Below are 24,135 nucleotides of genomic sequence, written 5' to 3' on the forward strand. Positions count from 1 at the left end.
AGGTGTCCATCTGCACTGGAACTTGCAAAGGAACTTCTCCCTTCATAATAATTTAATTTTTCAAACCAAGCCCAGACAGGAGCCTTCGAAGGCCTCACTGCAGCATTTTTTCATGGAAAGTGATGGATGCATTTCTGCCAATGCTCCAAGTGAAGGAGAAGTCCTGTGAACCCAAAATGCTGAATAAAAAACCAAACAAAACAAAGATGATCTGAATTCCCAGTTTTCATTCAATTTTCAAAGAACTGATAATAACCTCAGAGAAACCTCTACAATGACAAGGGTCTCCTCAAAGCAGCTTCAATAAACACATTTGGAGTTTTATTTATGGCGGGAACATTTTCTCTTCTCCACATGCAAGTGAGCAACAAGGCTTACTCCAACAGACAAACTAAAATACCTGTTTTGTCTAGAGTTAAAATGGGACACATTCCCAAAAGAAGAGGCTTGGGATGTCTGGATCGGGGGTGGGACAAAAGAATATGGAAAGATGGGATTTCAGGAAGGCTTTCCACACCTTTGCATCCTCACCACACCAGCATGACACCAGCAAGTCTCTTGCTTCCTCCAGATCACTTTTTTCTCCTTGATGGACTTTTCCCACCTGCTTTCAGCCTCTCTGACCTTCTACATGGGTCAGCAGCCTGCTCAAAGGGCAACCATAGGTTAGGACAGGGCAACAAATGAAAGCTAAGGAAAAGACTCCCCCACCTGGCCCTTCCCTTCCCACCTTCCAGCTTCCCTCCATTCCCAAAGTGACAATTGCATCAGTTTTCTGAAATTTCTCCACCTTGACCATGACTACTCCTGTTCCATCATGAGATGCTGTTGCCAGCACTGGGAAGTTTTGCAAACCAGCCTCTTAAGGACTTGCCTCCAGTTTAACCAGTATGTTGTTCTGGTTTACTGGCCAGGCGACATGACAGAGGCATAGGTATGAGCTATGTTTGGTGGGGATGCAGTGATGGAGCATGGTTGTCTTGCCAGCAGGGAACTAGCCTAGGCTAAAAGCCAGATGGAGGCCTGTCTCAGTTGCTAATTGGGCGCACAACTGTAAGGAGAGATGAGACATCATAGGTTTGACATTTAGGTTCCATTACCAGGTCCCTGTGACTTGAAGGACTTCATCCTCAAAGGCTTCCTTTCACTCATCTTGTTGATATAGGCTGTTTTGGCTGTTAGGAGTTGTGGTCTTAGGGGCAGGACCACCTCTGCTCAGCTTTGAAGTATGTAAGAGCAGGGCAGATGCTTTTGAATCAGCACATACACCCTAGAGTAGTGGCTAAGGAACCATAGAATCCAAGGCTGATTTGAGTTGGAGGAGACCTTAAAAAAAACATCTAGTTCCAACTCCCTTGCCATGGGCAAGAACACCGCCCAGTAGACCAGGTTGCTCCAAGACTTGTCCAACCTGGCCTTGAACAACTCAGGGGTAGAGCAACCACAGCTTCTCTGGGTAACCTGGGCCAGTGTCTCACCACCCTCAAAGCAAAACATTCCCTTTTATAGTCTAACCTAAATCTCTTTTTTCAGCCTGAAACCATTGCCCTCATCCCATCACTCCGTGCTCTTGTAAGGAGTCCCTTCCAAGCTTTCCTGTAGCCCCTTCACCTGAAGTGGAAGGTGCTCTAAGGTCCACTTGGAGCCTTCTCTTCTCCAGGCTGAGAAGAAGCCAGCAGGAATTTGCCATCACCTCAGCAACCTGCTTAGATACACCAGTGAAAATAAGCCATAAGTAAGTACTGGAAGTGCCATGGTCTGGTCCTAGCCCTGAGCTGAAGAGGGATGATAGGGAACTGAAATGATGTCATTTTGAGGAAGAGTGGGGCAGGCGTAGGCCAAGTGTTACTATTCCAGCAGCCCAAAAACAGGTCAGGTCCCAATGGGTGACGCACACCCACACCTTCTGCCATGCAGCACAGCCAGGGAGAAACACGGCAGCCATGGGGACTTTTGCAGAAAGCAAACATCCAATCCAGAGATGTGCAAGAAGCAGAGAGCCAGATCCACAGGGAAAACAGGAAGGCAGTGGAACAAGCATGCCTATAGCAGTGCTACTCCATACATCTCACAGCTCCTTCCCACCAAGGAGTCCAGACAGTTCTACCCCTTCTGTCAACAGGCCAGAAAAGGTCCTCTCACCAACGCACTTAGACACAGTCACTTTGACTGTGAGGGTTTAGAAAAATGAAATAAAACCTGGTATTTCAACCATGCTACCACCTAACTCTAGAGAAGGTGTACAAGGCAGGTCAATGGCTCAGTAAGGAGGCTGTTGGCATTACCCAGGCTTGGCTCTTTGATGACCAGCAGCACATTCAAGAGGGCTTCCAGCTTGATGCCTCCTGTGATTCATCCCCTGAACCTTTCCAGAGAGGTAACAGAGGCAAGGACAGGGCTCCTTCTGCATTTCTCCTTCCTGCCACATGTACCAGTACTCACCCTACAAAGCAGTGTGATGATCAGCATGTTCACAGCATCAAAGAGAGCCTCCTGGTGGGAAATTCAGACCTTGCTGCCAGTGTGGGAAGGAGGAGGTAGCAGGCTCAGGAGAACTGGCAAAATGACTTCTCATGATGCTACCAAAGCACCTGCATTTCTAATGTCACCATGAAATGCCAGAAGCTTTTCCTACATTTTTTTTCCATTTTTAGCTCTAACTTCTCAGACCACATCAGCACCAAGGGGGTAAAATGCTTCTTGCCATCACTCTTTCTGACCTACTCTTTGCCCCCAGGGATTATAAAACAAACACTTCTATGGCATAGAATCATAGGATCATTAAGGTTGGAAAAACAACTTTAAGATCATCAAGTCCAACCATCCAAGAGGGCCAAGAAACCAACCCATGTAAAACCAGATCCTCCAGAGTAGAGATAGGACTGAGCCCATGAAGCATTTTGTGGTATCCCATCTTTTTAATGTTATTTTTAAACTGCTTAGGGCACTTTGAGAAAAAGGGAGGACTGGTGTGTGAACCAGTGTAAGGACTGACTGAAAAAAGATTTTATATTTTTTTTAATCTGTTCAGGTTGATGCTTTGGATTAATTCTTTCTTCTGCTTCATACAAGAAAAAAACCAAACCAAAACAATTTTTTTAACCTTTTTCTTGTCCTTGCTGGCCAAGAAACAGACTGTGTTTGCATGAAATCCTCTCCCCTCGCTGGCTTTGCCTCAGCCAACTGCACATACCTGATTGAGATAAATACAGTACCTTGCATACCTGCAGGACCAAAATCTTGCCTGGTGAGGAACACGGCGTGGTCGTGGTACTCGGCGTGCTCTGGGCTGGAGCGCTGCTGCGAGTGAGCCCAGCGACAGACCTGCTCCAAGCTCCGAGATGGGTTCCCTCGCTCGATCAGGCTGACTGACTGGGTAAAGGATTCAAAATTAAGATATAAATATGGGTTAACCAGTGAGTTAGAAGGAGTTTTGGAGTCAGAATGACTTCTAAGCAGCGCTTCTGCAAAATTAGAAGCGACGAATTCCTGCTTTGTGTCTGCAAAGCATCCTGCACCTTTTTTATATAAAAACAGCAAGGAAATCATTCCAGTCACCATGACCTTCTTTGGTGATACAAGTGCTGGTGAGAGCAGTAGATAAAGGAAAGAGCAGCTGAGAAGCAAAAAGGATCCAGATTGTTGTTGCTCAAGATTAGTATTTTGCAAAATTGTGCTCTAGAAAATAGATGATGCTCTCAGGTATCTGCTGAGCTGCAGCAGTGGGAAGAGAGGTAAGAAATATTGCCCTTCCCCTCGCTCTCAAGTGGAAGCCACTGAGGTTTAATCCTACAAAGCACAAGATGGGAAACCAGAAGCCACATAAGACCTTGCTCAGGAAGCCTTGGATTTCAACAGTGGTGAGCACAGATCTCACCTTGATTCAAACCTATGCTCACCCCTGGGTTTCCAAGAGGAAAGAGGGTTTTTTTCAAGACCTAACATGACTTATTTGTGGCCCACACAGACAGCACCATGCTGAGTCATTAATTGCTAAAACAAATCCATGTAGGATAGGGGCTTGCTGCTCAAAGGAGAGCAAATTACATTCTTTTAAAGAAAATTGTCTGGCTGCCATGCTCAAATGAGCCAAAACAATTAAAAGCAACCTGAGAAACCACATGAAACCTTCCTATGCTTTTTCTGTCCCTGCCCAAGATACTCAAAAGCTGCAGTGACAGCCAGCAAAGCCTTTCAGGGCTGTCGAGCCAAGGCCAGGACATAAGAGATCCAGGTCTGGGCTTCTCACTAATATCCAAACTCTTGCCAATTTCAGAAGCCACCTTTGACCCATTGCCACTTCTGAGGAAACCCAAGAGCCAGCCACTAAAGGCTAATGGCAACGACCTGTTGTCTCCTCAGGGACCCCTCTTTGCCCTGGGGCTGGGCAACTATGGAGCTTTCCAGAACTTCAGGCTCCAGCAACCAGATGGACAAAGATTTAAGTTCAACCCTGCTCAGCACACTTGTCACTTGGGCTTCAACAGCTGACCCAAAAGGCCACACTTTTCCAAACCAGGGTTTACCTAAGTGCTAAATATTATGGTGATGAGACAGTAAGCCACAGTGTGGGCTGTATGCATGCTGGCCTAGGAGAAGCAGCAGCTGCCTGCTGTGCCTGTACAACATTTCAGCCCTGTCCTTCTCCTGCGGGGCAGGGCTTGAGCTGGGAAAATGGCCAAAAGGCAGAAACCAGCTGGAACAGTATCCCCTCCCTGCCACATCCCAGGGCTGTATTTACCTGGCGGTATCCCACCATGATCATCCTGACCAGCACGATGTTGATGTGAACCCCCAGGGACTCATCATGATAAATTTCATCCACCTAAAGAGAGGAGAGAAAGAAAACAGAGAAGTTAAGACCATCACAACTCTCAACACTCCCACACTCAGCATCCTATCCCATTTTCCAAAGTAGCACCAGACCAGGTGCAAAGATCTCCTCTCCTTCCTCCCACCACCAGCTTTTGGTTGTTTTGTTTTGGTTTTTTCCCCTATGTGAAAACCATAAATTCAAAAAGCCAAACTGCAATAAGCCAAATTTCCACAGGATGGGTGGCTCAGATGGTCTATGACATCACCCAGCCCATCAAGAGAGACAAGAAGGGTTGTGTTTCCCCCAGAGGCAGCCTCCACTGCCAAGCATCCCTCAGTGAGCTGTTGCCCCCTTCAGAGTAGGAATTCCTCAGGTGGAAGGAAATGCTTTGGATTCCAGCATCTTTGTGTTGGGTGGAAAGAAAAAAATGGCTTTTGGGGAAGAGGCAAGAGATCATATCAAAGCAAGGGATTACTCAGTTACACCAGTGAGTCAAAGCTGACCTATCACTTCAGAAACCCCAGGAGAAGACAATACAATGAGAAGAGGGAGGGCTTGTGATTCAGTAAGACATGAATCAATGTCAGCTATTAAAAATTACTTAGCAAAGGAAATAATGAACTATAACCTTTCCCTGCTGCATTTCTAAGATGAATAAACAAATTCAGCTCCTAAGTGCTCCTAAGAGAAGAGATACAGATGAGAAAGGTCGCTGTGATCTGAGCCACCAAGAAGGACACAGAGCCATAAGCCCAGGCAAGTGCAGGAGATCCTGCACCAGCCTTCATCCCCTGCACAGCCTATGTGAAAAAACACCCCAAAACCCCCTCATTTTTAGAGAACTTCCTTCTTCCCCAAATGTCTCCAAGATGAGCAGCACCACAAATGGGGTTTCAGCACAGAAGTTAAGGAAATCAAATTAAAACCATTCCTAATGCTGACTAGAATTAACATTTACATTAAAACATACTTTTTCAACTTTGTCCAAGGGAGAAATAATTTACCTTGGCTCTATCATAGCTTTCTGGACTAAAGAAATATTATAAAGATAGATTTATGGAGCTTTTCTCTTTCCTCTCTCTTTTTCTTTCTCTTTTTTTTTTTTTTTTTTTTTTTTTAACTTTAGGGATGGGTGACAGCTGCCCCTTTATTGCTTCCCACATCCAAGCCTGCCGTTTCCCATTTGTAGGCTGCACTCCTGTTTGCAATACACACGTGTCATATAACTGGGTGGAAAAGCCAAGAGGGAGAAATGAAAAACATGCTCTAATTTTTCAGGCTGTATGTCCTGAAGAGCCATAGGGCTGGACCCAGGGTATGGTTCAGGGGAAAAAGGGGGAAAACACTGACTTGGGGTTCTAAATATAAGAAGGACACGGAGCTGTAGAGGTGAGTCCAGAGCAGGCCACAAAATTGATCAGAGGGCTGGAGAACCTCTGCTAGGGAGATAGGCTGAGAGTTGGGGTTGTTCAACCTGGAGAAGAGAAGGCTCTGGGAAGATCTTAGAGCACCTTCCAGTGCCTGAAGGGGCTACAGGAAAGCTGGGGAGGGACTTTTTACAAGGGCATGGAGTGATGGGACAAGGGGAACATGTTCAAACTGAAAGAAGGGAGATTTAGACTGGGTATTAGAACCATGCAGGGTGGTTGGAACTAGATGGATTTTAAGATCTCCTCCAACCCAAACCATCAGTGATTCTACAAGTACTTTTCACAGGCATTGAGAACTAAACTCCTCAGCCCCTTCCTAGCACTGTGCTCACCTTGCTAGGGAAGCAGCAGGATCAAGAACAGCTTCAAAACAGTTCATCAAGACACAAGAAGCTGCTTTACCCCAAGATGGGATTTAATCCCCTAACACTGCCTTTTAAAGCAGTGCTAAATCCCACCCAGCACCGTCCAGCCCCTGAGCTAAAGGGTTAATCCTAAAGCCCTGTTCCATCCAGCGGGATCTGTACCTAACAGATACCAGCGACCTTTATGGTTAATTCAGAAAACAGATGTGAAACCAGACTGCCCAAGGCTATGGACTCTTCTCAACAGCCAGATATAAATAATTGATCGAGGGGGGGTGGGAAATCAAAAGGATTTGCTGCCTGTCAGCCCGTCCTGGAGTTGGTTCAAGCTGGCAGAGGGGATGGATATGGGCCCAGAGAGCAGTTTGCAGCCTGGCACTGCTCCCTCTGCCCTCTGTGGAGTCAATGTCTTCAAAGAAAATCCCTCCAGAAAATACCTTCTCAGCAAAGACCTCCAGTTAAGGCACCCACCTCCACAGACAGATGGGATAAAGATTTTCTTATTCCTCTTGCAGATGCCCAGCCTGCTTAACACAATCACCTGGAGAACAATGCTCTCCTATTTCGTTTAAAAAAGGATTTTTTTGCTCATAAAACAGACCAGGACTTAAGGCTACCTGTGTGCTAAGGGCAAATGAGCAAGAACAACTCCAAAGCCCCCGGCCCTGCCAACACCTCAGGGACAATGCCAAGGAGATTACAAAACAGGAGAGGAGCATTAAAACCCCAAGGCACCCTCTCCAAAACGCTTCGCCAGGGCAGCCTACCCAAATCCCTGAGAGTCTGGCCAGCCCTGAATCCACCACCCCAGACACCAGACCCCGACAGTCAAACCGCACCGGCAACGTCTAGACCTCGCTGTTCTTCAGGGAAAGGAAAACAAAAGAGAGAGACACGAGAAGAATTTGCCAAACCAGCAGAATAGCTGACATTTCAAAACCCCAGATCGCTCGCTCCCAACAGCCAAGTCATCTTTTAAGCTTCTTTGCTTTTATTCCCTCGCTTTTCATGCTGGCAGATTCACCTCAAGCCACTTTGCTGGAGCCGAGGGGGTGGGAACTGTGGAAAAAAAAATCTCCCCCTGACCACTTTATCAGGCTCACTACACCCTCTTACATCCCCTACAGGGACACACACTGCCACAGAAATCTCTTCAAGGGCTGACCCACATCATCTATATCTTCAGTACAGAGAACAGAGCAAAGGGGAGGTCTTCTCTGCAGGGCAAAGCTCTCAATTTTGTCACAGCTGTCAACACAACAGGCTGTGTTGTCCCAAAGATATGGCAATAAACATGTGAGGCTATCTAGGGGGTGGGGAAAAGTACACAGAATCACAGAATCATTTGGGTCAGAAAAGACCTTCCAGATCATCAGGTCAAACCATTAACCCAATTCTACCAAGTTCGTTGTTAAACCATGTCCCTCAGCACCACATCGACACAGCTTTTAAACACCTTCTGGAATGGTGATTAAATACCTCCAGGGACAGTGGTTCACCCATAATCCCAGGTTAAAAATAAAGCCAAAGGTTTGATTTTATCTTTTTTCCCTGATCCTCTCCTCCACAGGGTCTCTCTGTCCCTTGGGAACAGTAATTTGGCGGATGTGCTGGAAAGAAGCAAGTCCCAGCCTGGAGTAGGCTTTGAGTCATGGGGTTTCCCTAGTAACCCAAAACAATAGGAAAACACCAGGTACCTTTGCACCCTGACCCAACCCATGGGCAATATCCTACAAAAACTTCAACGAACCAGTAGATGATACCAGAGTTCCGAGCCAGCCCCAGCCTTGAGAGCACCAGAGGCCAGCAGGGGGAAGTCTGGAGGAGAAAAACAAAACAAAGAGCCCAACTGAATGAGAGAGACTGGAAAGCTAAGCAAGACACAAAATATTTCCTCTCCTCCCTAAGGGGTGCTGGATCCCCTCCTGGTTCCCAGTCCTTCAATCAGGTACCAAGAAAGACAGAGGAATGGCTTCCCCCAGACACCACATTGCCAAATACCCATACCAAGAGCCCAGCAGCAGGGGGGGCAGGTTTTGCTAGGGTGGACATTGTGATGCTCAGTTTGGAGATACAAGATATAGGAGCCATGCATCAAAAGAATGTGTGACCAGCAGCTCAAGGAAGGTGATTCTCCTCCTCTGCTCCACTCTGGTGAAATTTCCCCTGCAGTGTGGGAACCCCCAACACAAGAAGGACATGAAGCTGTTGGGGTGAGTCCAGAGCAGGCCACAAAGATGATCAAAGGGCTGGAGCACCTCTGCTATGCAAATAGGCTGAGAGAGTTGGGGTTGTTCAGCCTGGAGAAAAGAAAGCTCCATGGAGACCTCAGAGCACCTTCCAGTACCTGAAGGGGCTACAGGAAAGCTGGGGAGGGACTTTTCACAAGGGCATGGAATGATGGGATGAGGTGAACAGTTTCAAAACTGAAAGAGGGGATATTTAGGTTAGACATTAGAAAGAAATTCTTTGCGGTGAGGGTGGCGAGACACTGACCCAGGCTGCCCAGAGAAGCTGTGGTTGCCCTGTCCCTGGATGTGTTCAAGGACAGGCTGGATGGGGCTTGGAACAACATGATCTAGAGGGAGGTGTCCCTGCCCATGGCAGGGTATCTTTAAGGGATCTTTAAGGTCCCTCCCAACTCAAACACACCTGTGATTCTATGATTCTATGCCCACATGTACCTTCTCCAGCAAATACAGCAAAGGCATTTGGGCACACCAAACTCCTGATTTTTTATGCTAAGGCCAGCAAGCAACTCAAAACTAAAGTCATAGTCCTATCAACCTTATCATCATCAGACTGCAAGGGAGAAAGCGGAAAGCAGGAATATATTGAAGTCAGGATGCATTCACCAGGCCTGCGATCTATCTAGTGCTGCTGGTCTCAACTTGCTCCCAAAACCCGGTGCATTCCCTGCGCCAAGGAGAGAATAGTGACCTGGGAATGTGGACTGAGGCTGGCAGCCCGTGGGGAAGCTCTTAGGTGCACAAAAGGAGCAGTCATCCTCCCAGCAGCTCTCTGAGATGGATGCAGCACCCGCCGCCTGATGAAAAGCCTGGCAGCCACATTCCTGGCGACACAATAAGGGTTGTTTGGTTTCCTTTTTTAAACAAAGAAAAGTTCTGCCTGACGAATCATTTATCACCAAGCTTCAGCTGACACTGAGCTCCTAATAAAAGGGGCTGTGTCTCAGGGAAAGCCCCAGCACCTGACCTACAGCAGCGCCGAGCTTGAGTATAGGTGAGCATAGCACTACTCCCTCAGCACCCAGTGGGGACCCCAGAAAAGGAGAGGAAAGCATTTTATAAATTCTCCTTGGGATATATCTTGAGAGGAAAACTCCTGTCTTCCATGTCCCTGCTGGCATACTCCAGCCCATCTCATTAAGTCCTTTCCTTGTCAGAGGGCCAGCCAAGCCTCTCCTCCTTCCCCTTGCCTCCAACTAATGGGATTATTGTTCAACTGGGTGGTCCCAGCATAATCCTCCCCAGTACCCTTCTACTCTTCCCCCTACCCTTACACACAGGCCAAAAAGCATTTTTATCTTTTTTTATTATTATTATTTTTTCTGCTGAATTGGGTATTTTAAGGCAACCTGAGCCAGCAAGGAAACGAGGTGGCGCCAAGGGAAGAGGAGGCAGACAGAGCTCATGGCAAAGCTGGAAAGCAAATGTGGGAAAGGAAAGGAAAAGGGAAAAGGGAAAAGGGAAAAGGGAAAAGGGAAAAGGGAAAAGGGAAAAGGGAAAAGGGAAAAGGGAAAAGGGAAAAGGGAAAAGGGAAAAGGGAAAAGGGAAAAGGGAAAAGAAGAGAGTATAGAAGGAAATAACACTTGGAGGAATTATTCATTGCATACATTATCTTAGTGGAGTTTTTTCCCTGCCTTTCTATTGATGCTGCATTTTCCCCCCTTTTATTTAATTCACTAAAGTCTCCAGCGCTGCCTTGATTTGAATAGGCAGTGGTGCTCCCTTCTTCCAGCTCAGCATCCTGTGCATTCACTCCCTGAAAAGTCCTGCCTGCAGACTGGAAACCATGAAATGCGCCTGAAAACCAACCTTTTGATTGGAGCTGACAGTCCCCTAGGCCCTCAAAACCATCCACTGAGGATCAGAAAGGAGAAAATTTTTAAAAATTACATCATCTTCCACCCCCCTATAATATGGGAAGAGTCCTGGGTTGGAATGGAGAACCCTGGGGAGAAACTTGGAGGGAGTGAAGTGATGCCAAGAGCATCCTACCATGAGCATAACCCACTACAGAATCAAATACTAAAATAAAATTATAAAATTTTAAAATTCAGCCATTGCTCTTTAAAACCAACTTCCTCTCTTAATTGAGACTGGCCACATTACATTTGGCCCCCAATCCTACAAATCCTTACCCCCTTATGTTGATATTTTCCCTTCATTATTGGCAATTTGGATCTGAGCCCACCTGCCAGGGCAGAAATGGCCTGAACAAACAAGCCACCAAAAAGCCAAAAGCATCTTTAAAGCTCAGTTATTTCCAAGCTGCTTGAGCCTTTCAAACACTTTCCATCTTATGCAAAGACAGTGCTTAAATAAAAATAAACAAATAGAGGTGAGGATAAACCATGGAAAACAACACAGAACTTGGAGAGCACACCAAAGAGGTCTTTGAACGTGGACCCTATTTGCAGACACTCAGATTCAAGCAGAGCAAACCTCCTGCAAGATGGATAGTTGAATAAATACTGATCCTTCCACATCTCCCAGGACTTGAGAATATGCACATTTTTCTCTTCAAAAGGAAAGAAAAGTGGGGTAGATGGGTTTGTAACTCTCAGACACATCCAACTAGCCCTCAAGGTGGGTTTTCCAAAGAATAAGAAACAACTCGTGAAAATCTATAAAATCTCCCCCCCCCCCCCAACACTTATTCTTCAAAATAAATAACAAATATCAGTCACAAAACAAATAACCAAAAATTTCAAAGTTAATGCCAGCAACCATTCTCTTTCCTAGCGTTTACTGAGATTTTGGCCACGAGGAGATGACCTTGGCCAGGAGAAGCAGAAGCTACTCTTGGACTTGGGTGACAGACAGTGACCAACACACCAGCCAGGGACCAGGGAATGTCACAGAGATTAACACAAAAGGCTCTTCTTTCCATCACTCCAATTACCACAGTTATTAAATCCCAGAGACAGCTGTCCCAGTGACTGAACAGCCCTTCCTGCAGCACATTTCCCCCCCCCTCCTCCCAAACCCCATTTTTTCCAGGATAACAGATTTGCAGCATCAGAAGATCAGTACACCAAGGGCGGGGTGGGAGCCAGAGCCCTCTTGACAAAGCCAAGCCTTACTATGTTCATGAGGGTGAGGACGTAGTTCTGGACATGCTCCTTCCCATGGAATCGTACAACTGAGTCATCCACAGCCAGCAGGACCTCAATGTTGTAGTCGTCCTTCCTGGCGTGGCGTCTCTTGCGCTCTGTGTCACCCCCAAGCCGCTCTGTCATCATCTCCAGGGAGTTGGGAAGATCACCCAACTGCACACCAGGCACTGGGCAGGAAAAGAAACAGCCATTGAGGTGACCTGGCACTGTGGTGATGTCCCCCCCAAAAAAAAAAACCAAACACAAAACACAAACAAACAAACAAAAGACACATCCACACAATGATGGTCCTGTGCTGCCTGTTAGGTAGTGGTGGGACACCTGGGGAGGTGGTGGATAGCTGGGTAGGATGCCTATGAGGTGGGGGCCTACTTCTTGGGAAGCTGAGCATACATTCTAAGCATGCTCCATCCTTCAGAGCTTCTTCCATCCTTCATAAGATCCTCCACCCTCTATCGCATTTGATTGTGCATTTCATAAGGTGATTAAAACAAGACAGCAGCATTTCCACCTCCTAATCGCAGTTGGCAGCTAAGCTGGACCAAGTCTGGCTTCTCCTGATCCCTCTGCTCCTGACTCTGCTTTCTAACCCAAGGCCAATGTATCATCCTTGTGCTGATCCCATACACCTTGGACATTGAGAGAATCACAGAAACACATGTTGGAAGGGACCTCAAGGATCATCTGGTCCAACCTCTCTTGGTAAAAGCAGATTTTAATAACCCATATATAACTCAATAATGGTTGAGTTATTTGGAAGAATTTCCATGTTTCCACCAAAAGCCCAGTGCTTTCCTTTATTCTCACTGATGACCCAACTGGCAGCTACAGCTAGGAAAGACTGGATTTGAGGAGCCCCTACCTTCTGGGTGGAGGTCCTGGTGGGGATCAGCACCATCCTGCCGGATGGCCGACCGGCGGTACACCACGTGGGCCCTCCCGTGCTCCTCCATCTCTTGCTGCCCCCTCTCCAGGGGCTCAATGAAGAACTCATTGCTGTCTGTCCGAATCAGGCCAGCCTGGACTCCACAAAGAAATAAAGGGGGAGAAAATGCGTGGTTTTATCTCCACGCTTGTGTACATACATGCTAAATACACTCATTAAAAAGATTGATGCAGGGCGTGCAAGAGGAAAAAGCATCCCAAATAAACTGAGGATCTTGCTGATATTCAATGACACTGTGGTGGACCCATCATTACCCTTAATTTCTCCTGTAGATGGGAAAAAAAATAATAAAAGGGAGGAAAAAAAAAACCCAAACAACCAAAAAAAAAAAACCACACAAAAACCACACCTGGCCACAATTCAAGTTATGTCTTTATATGGCTTGGAAACTCCACTCCTTCTGACCAGCAATGCGTTTTTCTGCCTAACCCTGTGCATTAGGGAACACAGGGTCTCTCGTGCCCCCATCCCAATCCTCATCCTCACGCTGGTGAGGAAGAAACCAGCAATTTCACTGATGCTACTAATTGTGGTCATGGAGAGAAGGAGAGGAAAAAAAAACCATCATCTTTGCCCCGTGAAGCCCTTGGGAATTAAGGCAAGGGAATCCCTTTGGAGGAAAAGCTGGAAAGCATTAGGACTCCACCTCCCAAAGAAGGAGATGAATAAGAGAGCAAACAGTGCTGGAAACACTGTCCTGGCTACTGACCTCCTCCTAATTAATACCAAGAGCTCCCACTAAATCCCTCCTGACATCAGCCTGAGTGCTTATGCCCCACAGCGTCGATCAGCTGGGACCTCAGGCAAGGAAAATGAGGGTTGGGATTTGGCTTCCATCCCGCAGGCAGTCCCTCCAGCCCGGCATTTTCCATGCCTCCTTCCTCCAGTGCTGCCCATTATTGAATAGCTGCCTGGAAAGCACAGGCAGAACACATGGATCTGTTCTTCTAGCAAAGCCTTCAGCAGCATGTACCTACTGGAGTCCTCATCAGGGCTGGGGGATTTGAGCTGTTTTCATCAAATTAAATAAAATAAAAATATTATATATATATATATATATATTGCACAGAGTGGTACAGAGTCATGAGCTAGGCTATGTACACAGCCAGGCCAAGCTGGAGCTCTTTCAAGCCTGCCTGGGTCATTGGATCCCCCTTCACGTTCACATTCATCGTGGCACCAGCCAACCTGGCTCTGTTAGACTTCATCAAATTTCCTGCTCCACTTGGGTTTTATTAGCTGCTGAACTCCTCTGAAAAGCAGGTTTTGGGCTGATTTTGTTTCACCTCCTTCCTGAGGAATCTAAGTATGAGCAGTTGTGCTAGGATTAACTTGCCTGACACATGTGCTTTCTGCAGGAGACATTCAGATCCCCAGGGCAGGACATCTCCCACTGTCCCCAGGGAACGAGATGAAGCTCATGGCCAGGTTCAATCAAAGAGCCTGGAGCACCAGGCAAGGTGGTGGTGATGAGGCAGAGATCAAGCTAGACAGTCAACCCACAGGTCAGGTCCATTGATGGTTGGACAAGTCTATGATGCTAGAGAAGATTCAAGGAGTTGCTCTTTATTAAAGACACAGAATCCCAGACTGGTTTGGGTTGGAAATGACCTTAAAGCTCACCTGGTTCTAATCTCCCTGCCATGGGCAGGAACACCTCCCACTAGACCAGGCTGCTCCAAGCCCCATCCAGCCTGGCCTTGAACATTTCCACAGACGGGGCAGCCACAACTTCTTCAGGCAACTTAGATCAGTATCTCACCACTGTTAAGTGATCAAAGAAGGTGGGTATCCATTGCTTGACATAAAATCCAGTAGCTACAAAGGGCAGAGCACTGGGCATCAGACACAGGCCTCACTTGGCCTCACTTGGATATCACAAGTATTAATTACCCTGATGATTCCCCAACAGCTAACATGCTTCCAGCTTGCATCCTCTTTCAACCCAGCAGCAGAAGAAACAACTCCTTCCCCAGGAGGAGGTCTGCTGGGACAACCCTACCCCCTCACAGCCCTGCCATGGTGCTTTTCCCTCAAGAGAGGGACCCCAAAGCCGATTTATGGGTTTACAGTGAAAGCCGGGACCTGCTGAGTCAGGAGGAAAGCTGCACCAGGGCAAGGCTGGATTAAAATATCAAAAGAGGCTGGTCCTGAGCCACAACCAGCTTGGGTTTGCATTGCTCTCCAGCTCGTGACTAATTATATATGGCTCAAGAAATAAAGCAGCCTAGACTTTCTGATCCATGCTTTTCTCCCAAAGGCGAGAGGCAACACACCGCTGGCTCTGGCAATGACTGAGGGGCAAAGGGAGGGCCACAAGGACTTGTGTGAACATCTCATCAGAGCAGCCCAAGAAACCAGATAGAAACTACAGTGGTCACCTTGGTTTTTTACAAGAATAAACAAACAAACACGACTGCAAGAGATAAGTATGAACTTGCTTGGGATTGAAAAGAAGCCGCAGGTTGTATTTCAGCATTCTGGGAAAGTATTAAGTGTAAGGAGGCAATAAGAGAGGCCAGGCACAATCTTGGCTTTCCTTGGGCTGCTCAATACCTCCTCAACAATCAATTTGCTACCTGCTTCCCAACCCCAGTTTTATTTGGTTCAATAATACCAAATCAAATGAAATCTGCAGCTATCCTTACTGACTTACCTAACATGAGATGCTGGCTACAGTTCACAGCAAAGGAAATACCCAAAACAGAAAATGGCCCTTTGAAGACAATTTCACTGAAAAGAGGGAAAACACACTCTTTATTTTTAAGGAAAACACCAAACTCACCTTTGTAAGCTCACAGAAGGTGGTCTCTTTTCCTGCATCTACACAGGATGAGAGAGATTAATTGGCCTGGTACCAGTGTCACTAAGGGGGGACACCCTCCAGCACCCTGGTAAGCAACTCCTCCATCACCACTGCATAAAAACTCCCACAGGAATTCAGGAAATTCTGACACTTCAACGTGGCTGAAAGGTGGAAAAATCCATCAAGCTACTCCACTCAGCCAGAGAAGCAAACAGCACTGAGGAGGGGGAAATCCAGCTGTGTGCACAGTACATATTTTTCCTACACGATTCACACTTAAATTAGACAAAAATATCCCTGAAAGCTGGGCTTGAGTGAACAAAGGCATCATTGCCAGCCCCTACTCCTCTTGCATCCAGAGATTGCAAATCCAGGTAGGGCATCAGGGGGAATCACAGACCTGGGCCACCAGCAGCAGCCGGGCAGTGTGCATGGCACCAGGGCACAGTCACTAGTTTGGTGACCTCTTCATCTTCAAGGTCACTTGGATTACAGGGTATAAAGCAGAATTATTAACCACTGAGGCTTTCACTCCATGCTCGTTACTGGGCATGTGGATGAGTACTGCAAACTTGAGTAAGATACAGGACACAAAATCACAGACTGTTTGGGTTGGAAAGGACCATAATGATCAACTAGCCCCAGCCCCCCTTCCTTGGGCTGGGACACTTCCCAGTAGACCAGGTTGCTCCAAGCCCCATCCAACCTGGCCTTGAACACTTCCAGGGATGGGGCAGCCACAGCTTCTCTGAGCAACCTGGGCCTGTATCTCACCACCCGCACAGTGAAGAATTTCTTCCTAACACTCAATCTGAATCTCTGGAGAGAGCTTTGCACTGGTGAAGCTGGAGAATAACATCACCTTTAGCCACATTCACTCCACTCCCACTAAGAGAGAAGTCTTGAGGCATCTCACTCTCCAGCCATTTAAAGCAGCATCTTTTTTCTTTCCCAAAATTAACCCTACAGAGTCCAGGAGCTGCAGGGAAAATCCTTGTAGACAAAGCCATATTTTTTGCACTGGGACATCTTTGTGGGGACTGTATCTCCTTTCATCCTCTATAAATTACAGCTCCCGAGGGTTTTTATGCTCTGCTTATCTGCTGCCATCCATCCAAAGCAGGCCAGGGACAGAAAACGCTGGCTCTGCTGTTTGCAACACATTGGGTATTCGGTGCAAATAACCCCAAAAAGCAGCAGGGAAAAGTCACCCAAGGAAAAAAAATACAGTGCCTCCAGGTGAGAATTCTTCACCCATCTGGGCAACCAGCAAAGCACAGAGGAAGCAAGGTCAACTCACAGATAAAGATCATGGATCTTCACTGACTTCCGCCTTATGCTACTTTACCAGTTAGGAATTTGGTGGCTTGGATCAGCTTTGAAATTATGTTCTGGACAACAGCATCTTCCCACCCTGGCACAAGACACCCTTGCCAAATTAGAAAAAGGCCAGATTTTCACGCATGGATGCTTGCAGCAAACAACCCATGGCTGTGGAAGGTGCCAGGGGTTTGGCATGTGTGAAAAAAATCAGATCACTTCCATAGCTAAATATGGATTTAGAAAAGACTTAATGTGTACCCTCTTTTTTTTCAAGAACTCGAGGGTTGGTTTTTTTCCCCTCATTATTTATAATCTCAGCCTCCATTTATACACAGTGCAATCCCTTTGTGTACACAGCCTTCATCTGCAGCATCCCAGAACACTTCCTCTGGCCAGAAACAAGCAGCTGAGAGCAGTCCTGTGCCTCCCACAAACCCTTACCCCAGGATGCAAAAGCCTGCAAGCCCCTTTTTGAAGTTCCTGGATAACTTTAAGCAGTTCAGGGTACATCCTATCTACAAACAGTGCTCTCCACATTACACTAGTCCCTCTCTGTCACAGTCATAACAACTGCCAACCATGTACATCCCTCCCTTCCAGATGCTTTGCTGCTGCTTCTGCTGGAGCTGCAGTGTGGTCATACATATCATCCCTCTACCCCATCCCCATATGTCTGTTCTGTTTCTTGCTCCATTGGCTAAAACAAGCTCTTTTCACTGCTGTTTTGGGGTCCTCTCATTCTTACAGCTCCTTCTGAGCAGACAGAAGCTGTCAGGCTAACTGAAGCCAGAGCACCATACAAAGATGACACCACCCACAAAAACAAAAACAAAAGCCAAAAAAACCCCAAAGAAAACCCCAAAACAAAACAACAAACAAAAACCAACAAAAAATAACCCAAATACACCAAAAAAAAAAACCAAAAAAACAACACATGAAAGAGAAAAAACAACTTCTGTGTTGGATGGATCACAAAATCCTCTTCATGGAGGGAGGAGCAGAGCCCCAGCTCAAGCTCCATCCTCCTGACCTCTTTCCCCAGCCTGCTATTGCCACATGTGCTTTGCCAGATGATGGGAAATTGCTGCTTAAGGCCAGGGCATTTATTTGTTGGCCAGGGAGCAATAAGTACATTGCAGGAAGAAAAAGGAAAAAAAAGTGTTCCTCTTTTTTTTTACCCTTCTCTGGTTCTCCTGGAGTTCTCCATGAAGAAATAAAACATCTGTGAGACAAAGCTGCAGTAACTACAATGATTCAAGCCCATAAAACTTTGGGAAAGTTAAACTGAAGTCTACTTGAGATGGACCCCAACAGTAAAATAGGGTCTGGAGAAGTGAAAATCCCTAAAACCATAACCACCAGCAGCGACAGGACAAGGACTCAGCTCCTGACAGCTTCTAGCATCCCTTTGCTTACGATGCCAACAGGAATTATATCCACAGTGCAACCCGCATGCTTAAAAAACAAGTTTTCATTCCAGAGGCAGCACTACAAGATGGTTGCTTTATCTATAACAAATATTTTCAAAGCTTTCAAGCCTGCCCAAATTCGCCAGCCATGTCACTGAAAAGTTTCTGCAAATTCAGTTTCATCCAAATCCAAAAAAAGGTGCTTCAAAAGGTGTAGAGTACGTGCTAAAATTCTTGGGGGGGGGAAAAAGAAAAAAAAATCAATTTCTATACTTAGGTGAAATACATGTTTCTAGCTGTGCTGCTCTATCATTTCTTCTCCTACAGTAACACCAGGCACTGTATAAAAAGAAAGGAATGCCAAATTGTTTTCGCTAGCAGCCAAAATTGGCTTAAGGAACTCCCAGAATAAAAAAACAAAAAAAGACATTTAAAAAAACAAAACAAAAAAAAAAGGCGCCAAAATAAGATGTCTATTCCAACTGAGGAGTAATTTAAGTGGTACTAGGAGAAAACAGCAAGCGCTGGCACCTAAATCAAGAATTAAATTGGCTCAAAGGGAATTTGAAGGGCAAAGGGCCAAAGGTATCAAAAAAATGAGGCGATTCTTCAAGCATATCAAAGGTAGGAAAGCCACGGGCAGCCCAGACGCCAGGGATAAGGACGTAACAGAGCCATTAAATTAATTAAAGCGCTGCGGCAGCAAGTCACTGAGGCTGAACTGTGCTCAGCCTGCACGCCAAAAGCCAAAAGGCTCTGAGCACGTCAGCTATTAAAAAAAAAAAAAAAAAAAAAAAATTGTCCAGCCCCAAAAGATACTCAGTGGAGTGAGATGGCACACGAGCCAGGATTTCAGGAGATGCTCAAGCTCACTCTGGTGGGAATCACGGAGAAAAACTTCTGGAGCGATCCCAAGATAAAACTGGGGCGGGCCAGGATGCAGCAGCATGGCTCTGGGTACCTGGTAAAGGCGAGATGTACAGTGAAACCATATAATGCATGGCCAAAAAATGAGGTTTCAGGACACCATAAGCCACCTCTTAAGAGAAAAGCACCCCAAAAAGATGAACAGCACCAACAGCTGAGCTTACCAGTCCGTCGCAGTTGCTGATGGCTACGGCAGCGCCAGGCATGCCGGAGATGTCGCCAGTGAAAAGGCAGTGCTGCTGGAGGGGTTCCCGAAAAAGCACCTCAAAATCTTCCTGCCATTCGGCCACGGCTCCCCGTGGCACCAGCCGCCGGTTGGGCCTGAGCCGGAGGTGCAGCTCCTTCCCGAACACCGTCACGTTGAAGTAAAGCAAAGGGGGCTGGGAGGTCCCACCCGGGAGGCTGCGGGGGACGCGGTGGCGGGACGGGCGAGGGGCTGGGGGGCAGGTGGCTCGGCCGATCCCTACCGCCGCCTCCCCGGACACCACGTGTGAGAGGAACCGACCCCGGCAATCGGCGCTGAAGGGAACGATGACCCCATACTCCTGGAGTTTGCCGGCCAGGAGAAGCTCTGCCGAGACAAGGAAAGGAAGGCAGCGGGCTTGGCCATGGGCACCACCGAGCATCCCGCTCCACGCCTCGGCGTTTCGGTGGCCGAAGCCAAACTCGGGGAACCTTTGGCAAGCCACATAAGCCCAACAACTGTTTTTTTCCCCCTCCCAGGGCTTTGTAGTTTTAAGCGGGCGCCTCAAACGTAGCAGAATAAACTCGGCCTGACGTGCCCCTAGCACGCCAAGCACGCCAACTATTTCTCACCCAGTCTCCAGTTCCCCCAAATTCCCATTGAAAACCGACCCCTCTCTCCCCTTTTCCCCATCCCTCCGGGATCCCAACCCACATACCTCGGAAGCCCCTTCCACCAGGGCATGGAAGGGAGGGGGGGGGACGTACCTGGGGCGCTGCCGGCGGCCAGGCAGCCGTGCAGGGGACGAGGCAGGAGAGGACCAGCCGCAGATAATCCATTTGGGGCCGGCGGGGCCTGCGGGGCGGGCTGCGGGGCGGGCAGCACCCCGCCACCGCCTCCCCCCCGCGCCGCCGCCGCCGCCGGGGCCGGGGCCGGCTCCCGGGGCCGCAGCTGCCGCCTCCGGGGGAGGGAGAGAGGGGGGGAGGCGGTGCTGTGGCCCCCGTGTGCGGCGGGGGGCGGGCCGGGGCAGGGTCTGAGCCGAGAGGTGGGAGTTCGAGGTGCTTTACTGTGTTTTTAAACATTTTTTTCCGCCTATTTTTTTTTAAAGTTACTTTTTCTTATTAAAAAAAAAAAAAAAAGACCTAAAAGTTCTTTTGTTGCTCTTTTCTTGGAGATCTAAAGAAATTTTAAAATAAATAAAAAATAAGAAAGCCTTTTGGGCAGTCGACTACCGCCTGCCTGCCTGCCCGCCCGCTCGCCCTCCCCGCCCCTCGGCCATCCTTGCCCTAACAAAGGCGGGAGGCCACCGGGAGCCGGAGCCCTGCAGCGCTGCCCCTGCCCTCCCTATCTCCGCTCTGTTCCCTTCTTCTCCTCCTCACCCCTTAATGTGCCCCCATCCCCCTACACCCGCCCTGGGCTTCTCTTTCCCCAAAACCCACCCCTGGCCCCCCCACCTCCCCCCTACAAGGTAGAGCCAAAGGGTTTCCCAGCGCACACCTCCTGTGGTGTAGGCAAACATGGTGCCCCCAGCACCAGAGGGACACGGAGCTGTTGGGGGCGAGACCGAGGAAGCCACAAAGATGCTCCGAGGGCAGGAGCACCTCTGCTATGGAACCAGGCTGAAGAGAGTTGGGGTTGTTTATCATGGAGAAGACTCCAGGGAGACCTCAGAGCAACTTCCAGTACCTGAAGGGGCTGCAGGATAGCAGGGGTGTGACTTCTGAGAAGGGCATGGAGCGACAGGACAAGGGTGATCAGTTTCCGAACTGAAAGAGGGGAAATTTAAATGAGATACGAGGAAGAAAATTCATGTTGCCAACTCTCCCAAGGATGACCAGCTCCTTCATTTTCCCAAAAGGCATCACCAAAGCTTGGCACCTGGGAGTCACAGGGTTCCATGCATGCTCTTCATCATCAGGTTCCTCACTGGCACTCTTAAAAAAGCCAAACATATCAGGTAGTCCCCTAACAAACAAAAATGCACCACCATAGTAAAAGGGCTTCTCTCATCACTGGTTTTCACTGCAGAAGACACCCCCTGTATGAATGCTTAAAGCACCAGATAGAAGGATGCTTGACGACCAGAGCATATCCTGCCCCAAATCTCCCCTCCATCAACACATAGGAGTGCCTCCTGGTCCTGTTTGCATTTGCTGGGTCCAGCTGTTGTATGTTCTTCTACATCTCATTCTGGAAAGGACTCCAGGGCCAGGTCTGGGGAGGGGGCCATGTTGCAGCACTGGTAATACCAGTTGTGCTGGTTATGTATGGCTTAGACTTACCTGGACCCTCAGGGGAAGTTCCAGCTACACTCAGAGATCCAAAGCCTGTCCCAAGAGAGAGTGCCTGCCTTGAAGACCTTGTCATCTAAGCCATCTAAACCAGATCACAATGAGAAAGATGAGCAGGGAAAACAACATGACAGACTGCAAACTTCACAGTTCTACCATTAGGATTATTAATTTAGATCTCCTTGGTAGGACCTCAGTTAGAGCTTTTTGTTCCAGTCCAGTACTGGGAGCATCAGGAAGAGGACCAATGCTGGAGAAAAGCCACTTTTGGAAAGCCCTGCTTACCTCCATATCTGAGGGGATGCTGGTGAGTGCTGGAGGAAGGATTCACATGTGGGAAACCCCTCAGAGATGGTCCTGCTGCATTCCGTTCTGGTGAAGTGCTGAGGGAAGGAGCACTCAGTTGTGTTAGGACGCTGCCAAGGCATCACTCTGGAGATGCACATAATGATGAAGAGCTTTGTGAGGTGCTTCAGATGGGTTTTTGGGGAGAAAAGGGGACAAAAGGTCTCTTGGTGATCAAAATCCAACCAGAAAAACTCAATAGATAAGGCACAAGGTACCTCCAGAAAGGGAAATAAATAAGTTTACTTCAACTAGAGAGTTTCAAGTTGGGAAAACAGATTTCATTTCCTGATTTAAGTCTTTGCATGACTCTGTTGCAGAGTGCAATACATAATTAAACACAAGAAGTGATATGTAAGAGATATCTTTGAGTGGAAGAAAAAGAATTTGTGCTCCAAGCATTTTTAGGCAATTTAGGCAGATATGCACCCATTAGAGCATGGAAGCTGGAACAGTCCTTATTTTGACTGAATAGATTTATGATTAAATATGTAATAAAGAGTATTCTTCACTTGCGAAGAACATCCTCACAACACATTGTTTTTTACAGAAAGGGTTGAATTTCTTCATTCACAAGATCCATGAACTCAGCCCAGTCCCTCTAGACCATGAATGTCTTCCTGACATTAATAACAATTTGTGGTGGGAACAAGACCCTTAGGTGGATCTCATCTGCTCCTAGATGCTGAGATGTTAATTTGTCACACTAGCAGGGACATTGGCTCTACCTGTTGGACTCACCTGCCTGAAATATTCAGATGATCAACCCCAAGTGGATTACTGTTATCCCTGCCAACCCACCACCACTGAAAAAGGAAAATTTGTTCTTTCCAGCCTTCTTCCTCCCAGTTCCCATAATGAGAGGACGTGAGGCATTAAGAAGAAAGGCAAACATGGGCTATTTCTTGATATGAAAGCTAAACAGAGATCTGTGACAATTTCATTTTTTTTATATAGTAAATTAATAATGGAGAGGAGAGATGGCAACATCCCAGACACCTCACATACCCCAGGGGGACTTGGCCAAGGCAGCAAGGTGGGGACAGAGCCAGCCCAGCTTTCTTTCCCCACTAGGACATTCCCTCCTGCTCCTCAACACCCCATTTCAGCTGCAGCTGAGGAGAAGCAACCCCAGTAGTGACCCCTGGCCCCATCACCCCCCATTTTGTCCTTGTTTTCCCTTCTCTGCTCGCTTTTTCTTCCCCTTTGCTTCAGCCCCTCCATTCTCCTCTTTATCTCTAGCTCAGCCTTTCCCCTCCTGGCCTTCACCCCTGCCCTGCCCCTTCTCCTTGAGTTTAGGCTTAGCCTTTTCTTTTCCATTTTTTACTTCAAACAGACCTTTTCCTGTTTTCCCCTCCTCAGATGCTATTTCATCTCCAGCTTCCATTTCCTCCATCCATAACAAACTTTGTAACTCTGCTTTCTGCCTTAACATGTTTTTTTCTGCCCTGAGAGGTGCCGATGATATCTTTTGGGGGATTTTCCCTTTTAACAGGTGTCCTCTAAGTTTTTATTTCCAATTGCCAATGTGTATTCTCAAAGAGTGATTTTTATTCAGTGACACCCAAGCTCTGCCCATCCTGACCTGGTACCACCTGCAGCCAGAGACAAAGTGACTTGCTACATACCTCCACTCAGGGTCATCCCTCTGTACCACCTTTAAATGCAGATATTTGCCCCTGAATTCAATAAATACTTAATGTAAATGCTGGGAAAACCATCACATCAGGCTGGGCTTCTTAAAAAAAAAAAAAAAAAAAAAAAAGCCACTAAAAAACTGATTTTGGTTTATTTTTTTGTGCTTTATGGGAACTCATTTTTCACAGCTGTGCAATCCTGCAGGGATTTAGCTCTAATAAAATCATAGCAATCTCCAGTAATTACCTAAACTGGATTTTCTACCTATAATATCATGAGTATAGGAGCCAGGA

General features: G+C 47.3%; 1 protein-coding gene across 1 annotated transcript in view; it reads right to left on the bottom strand.

The window, feature by feature from the left end:
• Positions 1-20,407, bottom strand: part of ADAMTS14 (ADAM metallopeptidase with thrombospondin type 1 motif 14) — a 31,699-nt gene extending 11,292 nt beyond the window's left edge. The window contains 7 exon segments of the mRNA XM_030453198.1: positions 3,216-3,372; positions 4,742-4,825; positions 11,941-12,140; positions 12,836-12,992; positions 19,549-19,955; positions 20,336-20,374; positions 20,377-20,407. Of these exon segments, the coding sequence (XP_030309058.1) occupies positions 3,216-3,372; positions 4,742-4,825; positions 11,941-12,140; positions 12,836-12,992; positions 19,549-19,955; positions 20,336-20,374; positions 20,377-20,407 (1,075 nt within the window).
• Between the last annotated feature and the right edge of the window lie 3,728 nt (positions 20,408-24,135).

Source organism: Calypte anna, chromosome 6 (genome assembly GCF_003957555.1).
Source record: "Calypte anna isolate BGI_N300 chromosome 6, bCalAnn1_v1.p, whole genome shotgun sequence".
Classification (NCBI taxonomy): Eukaryota; Metazoa; Chordata; class Aves; order Apodiformes; family Trochilidae; genus Calypte; species Calypte anna.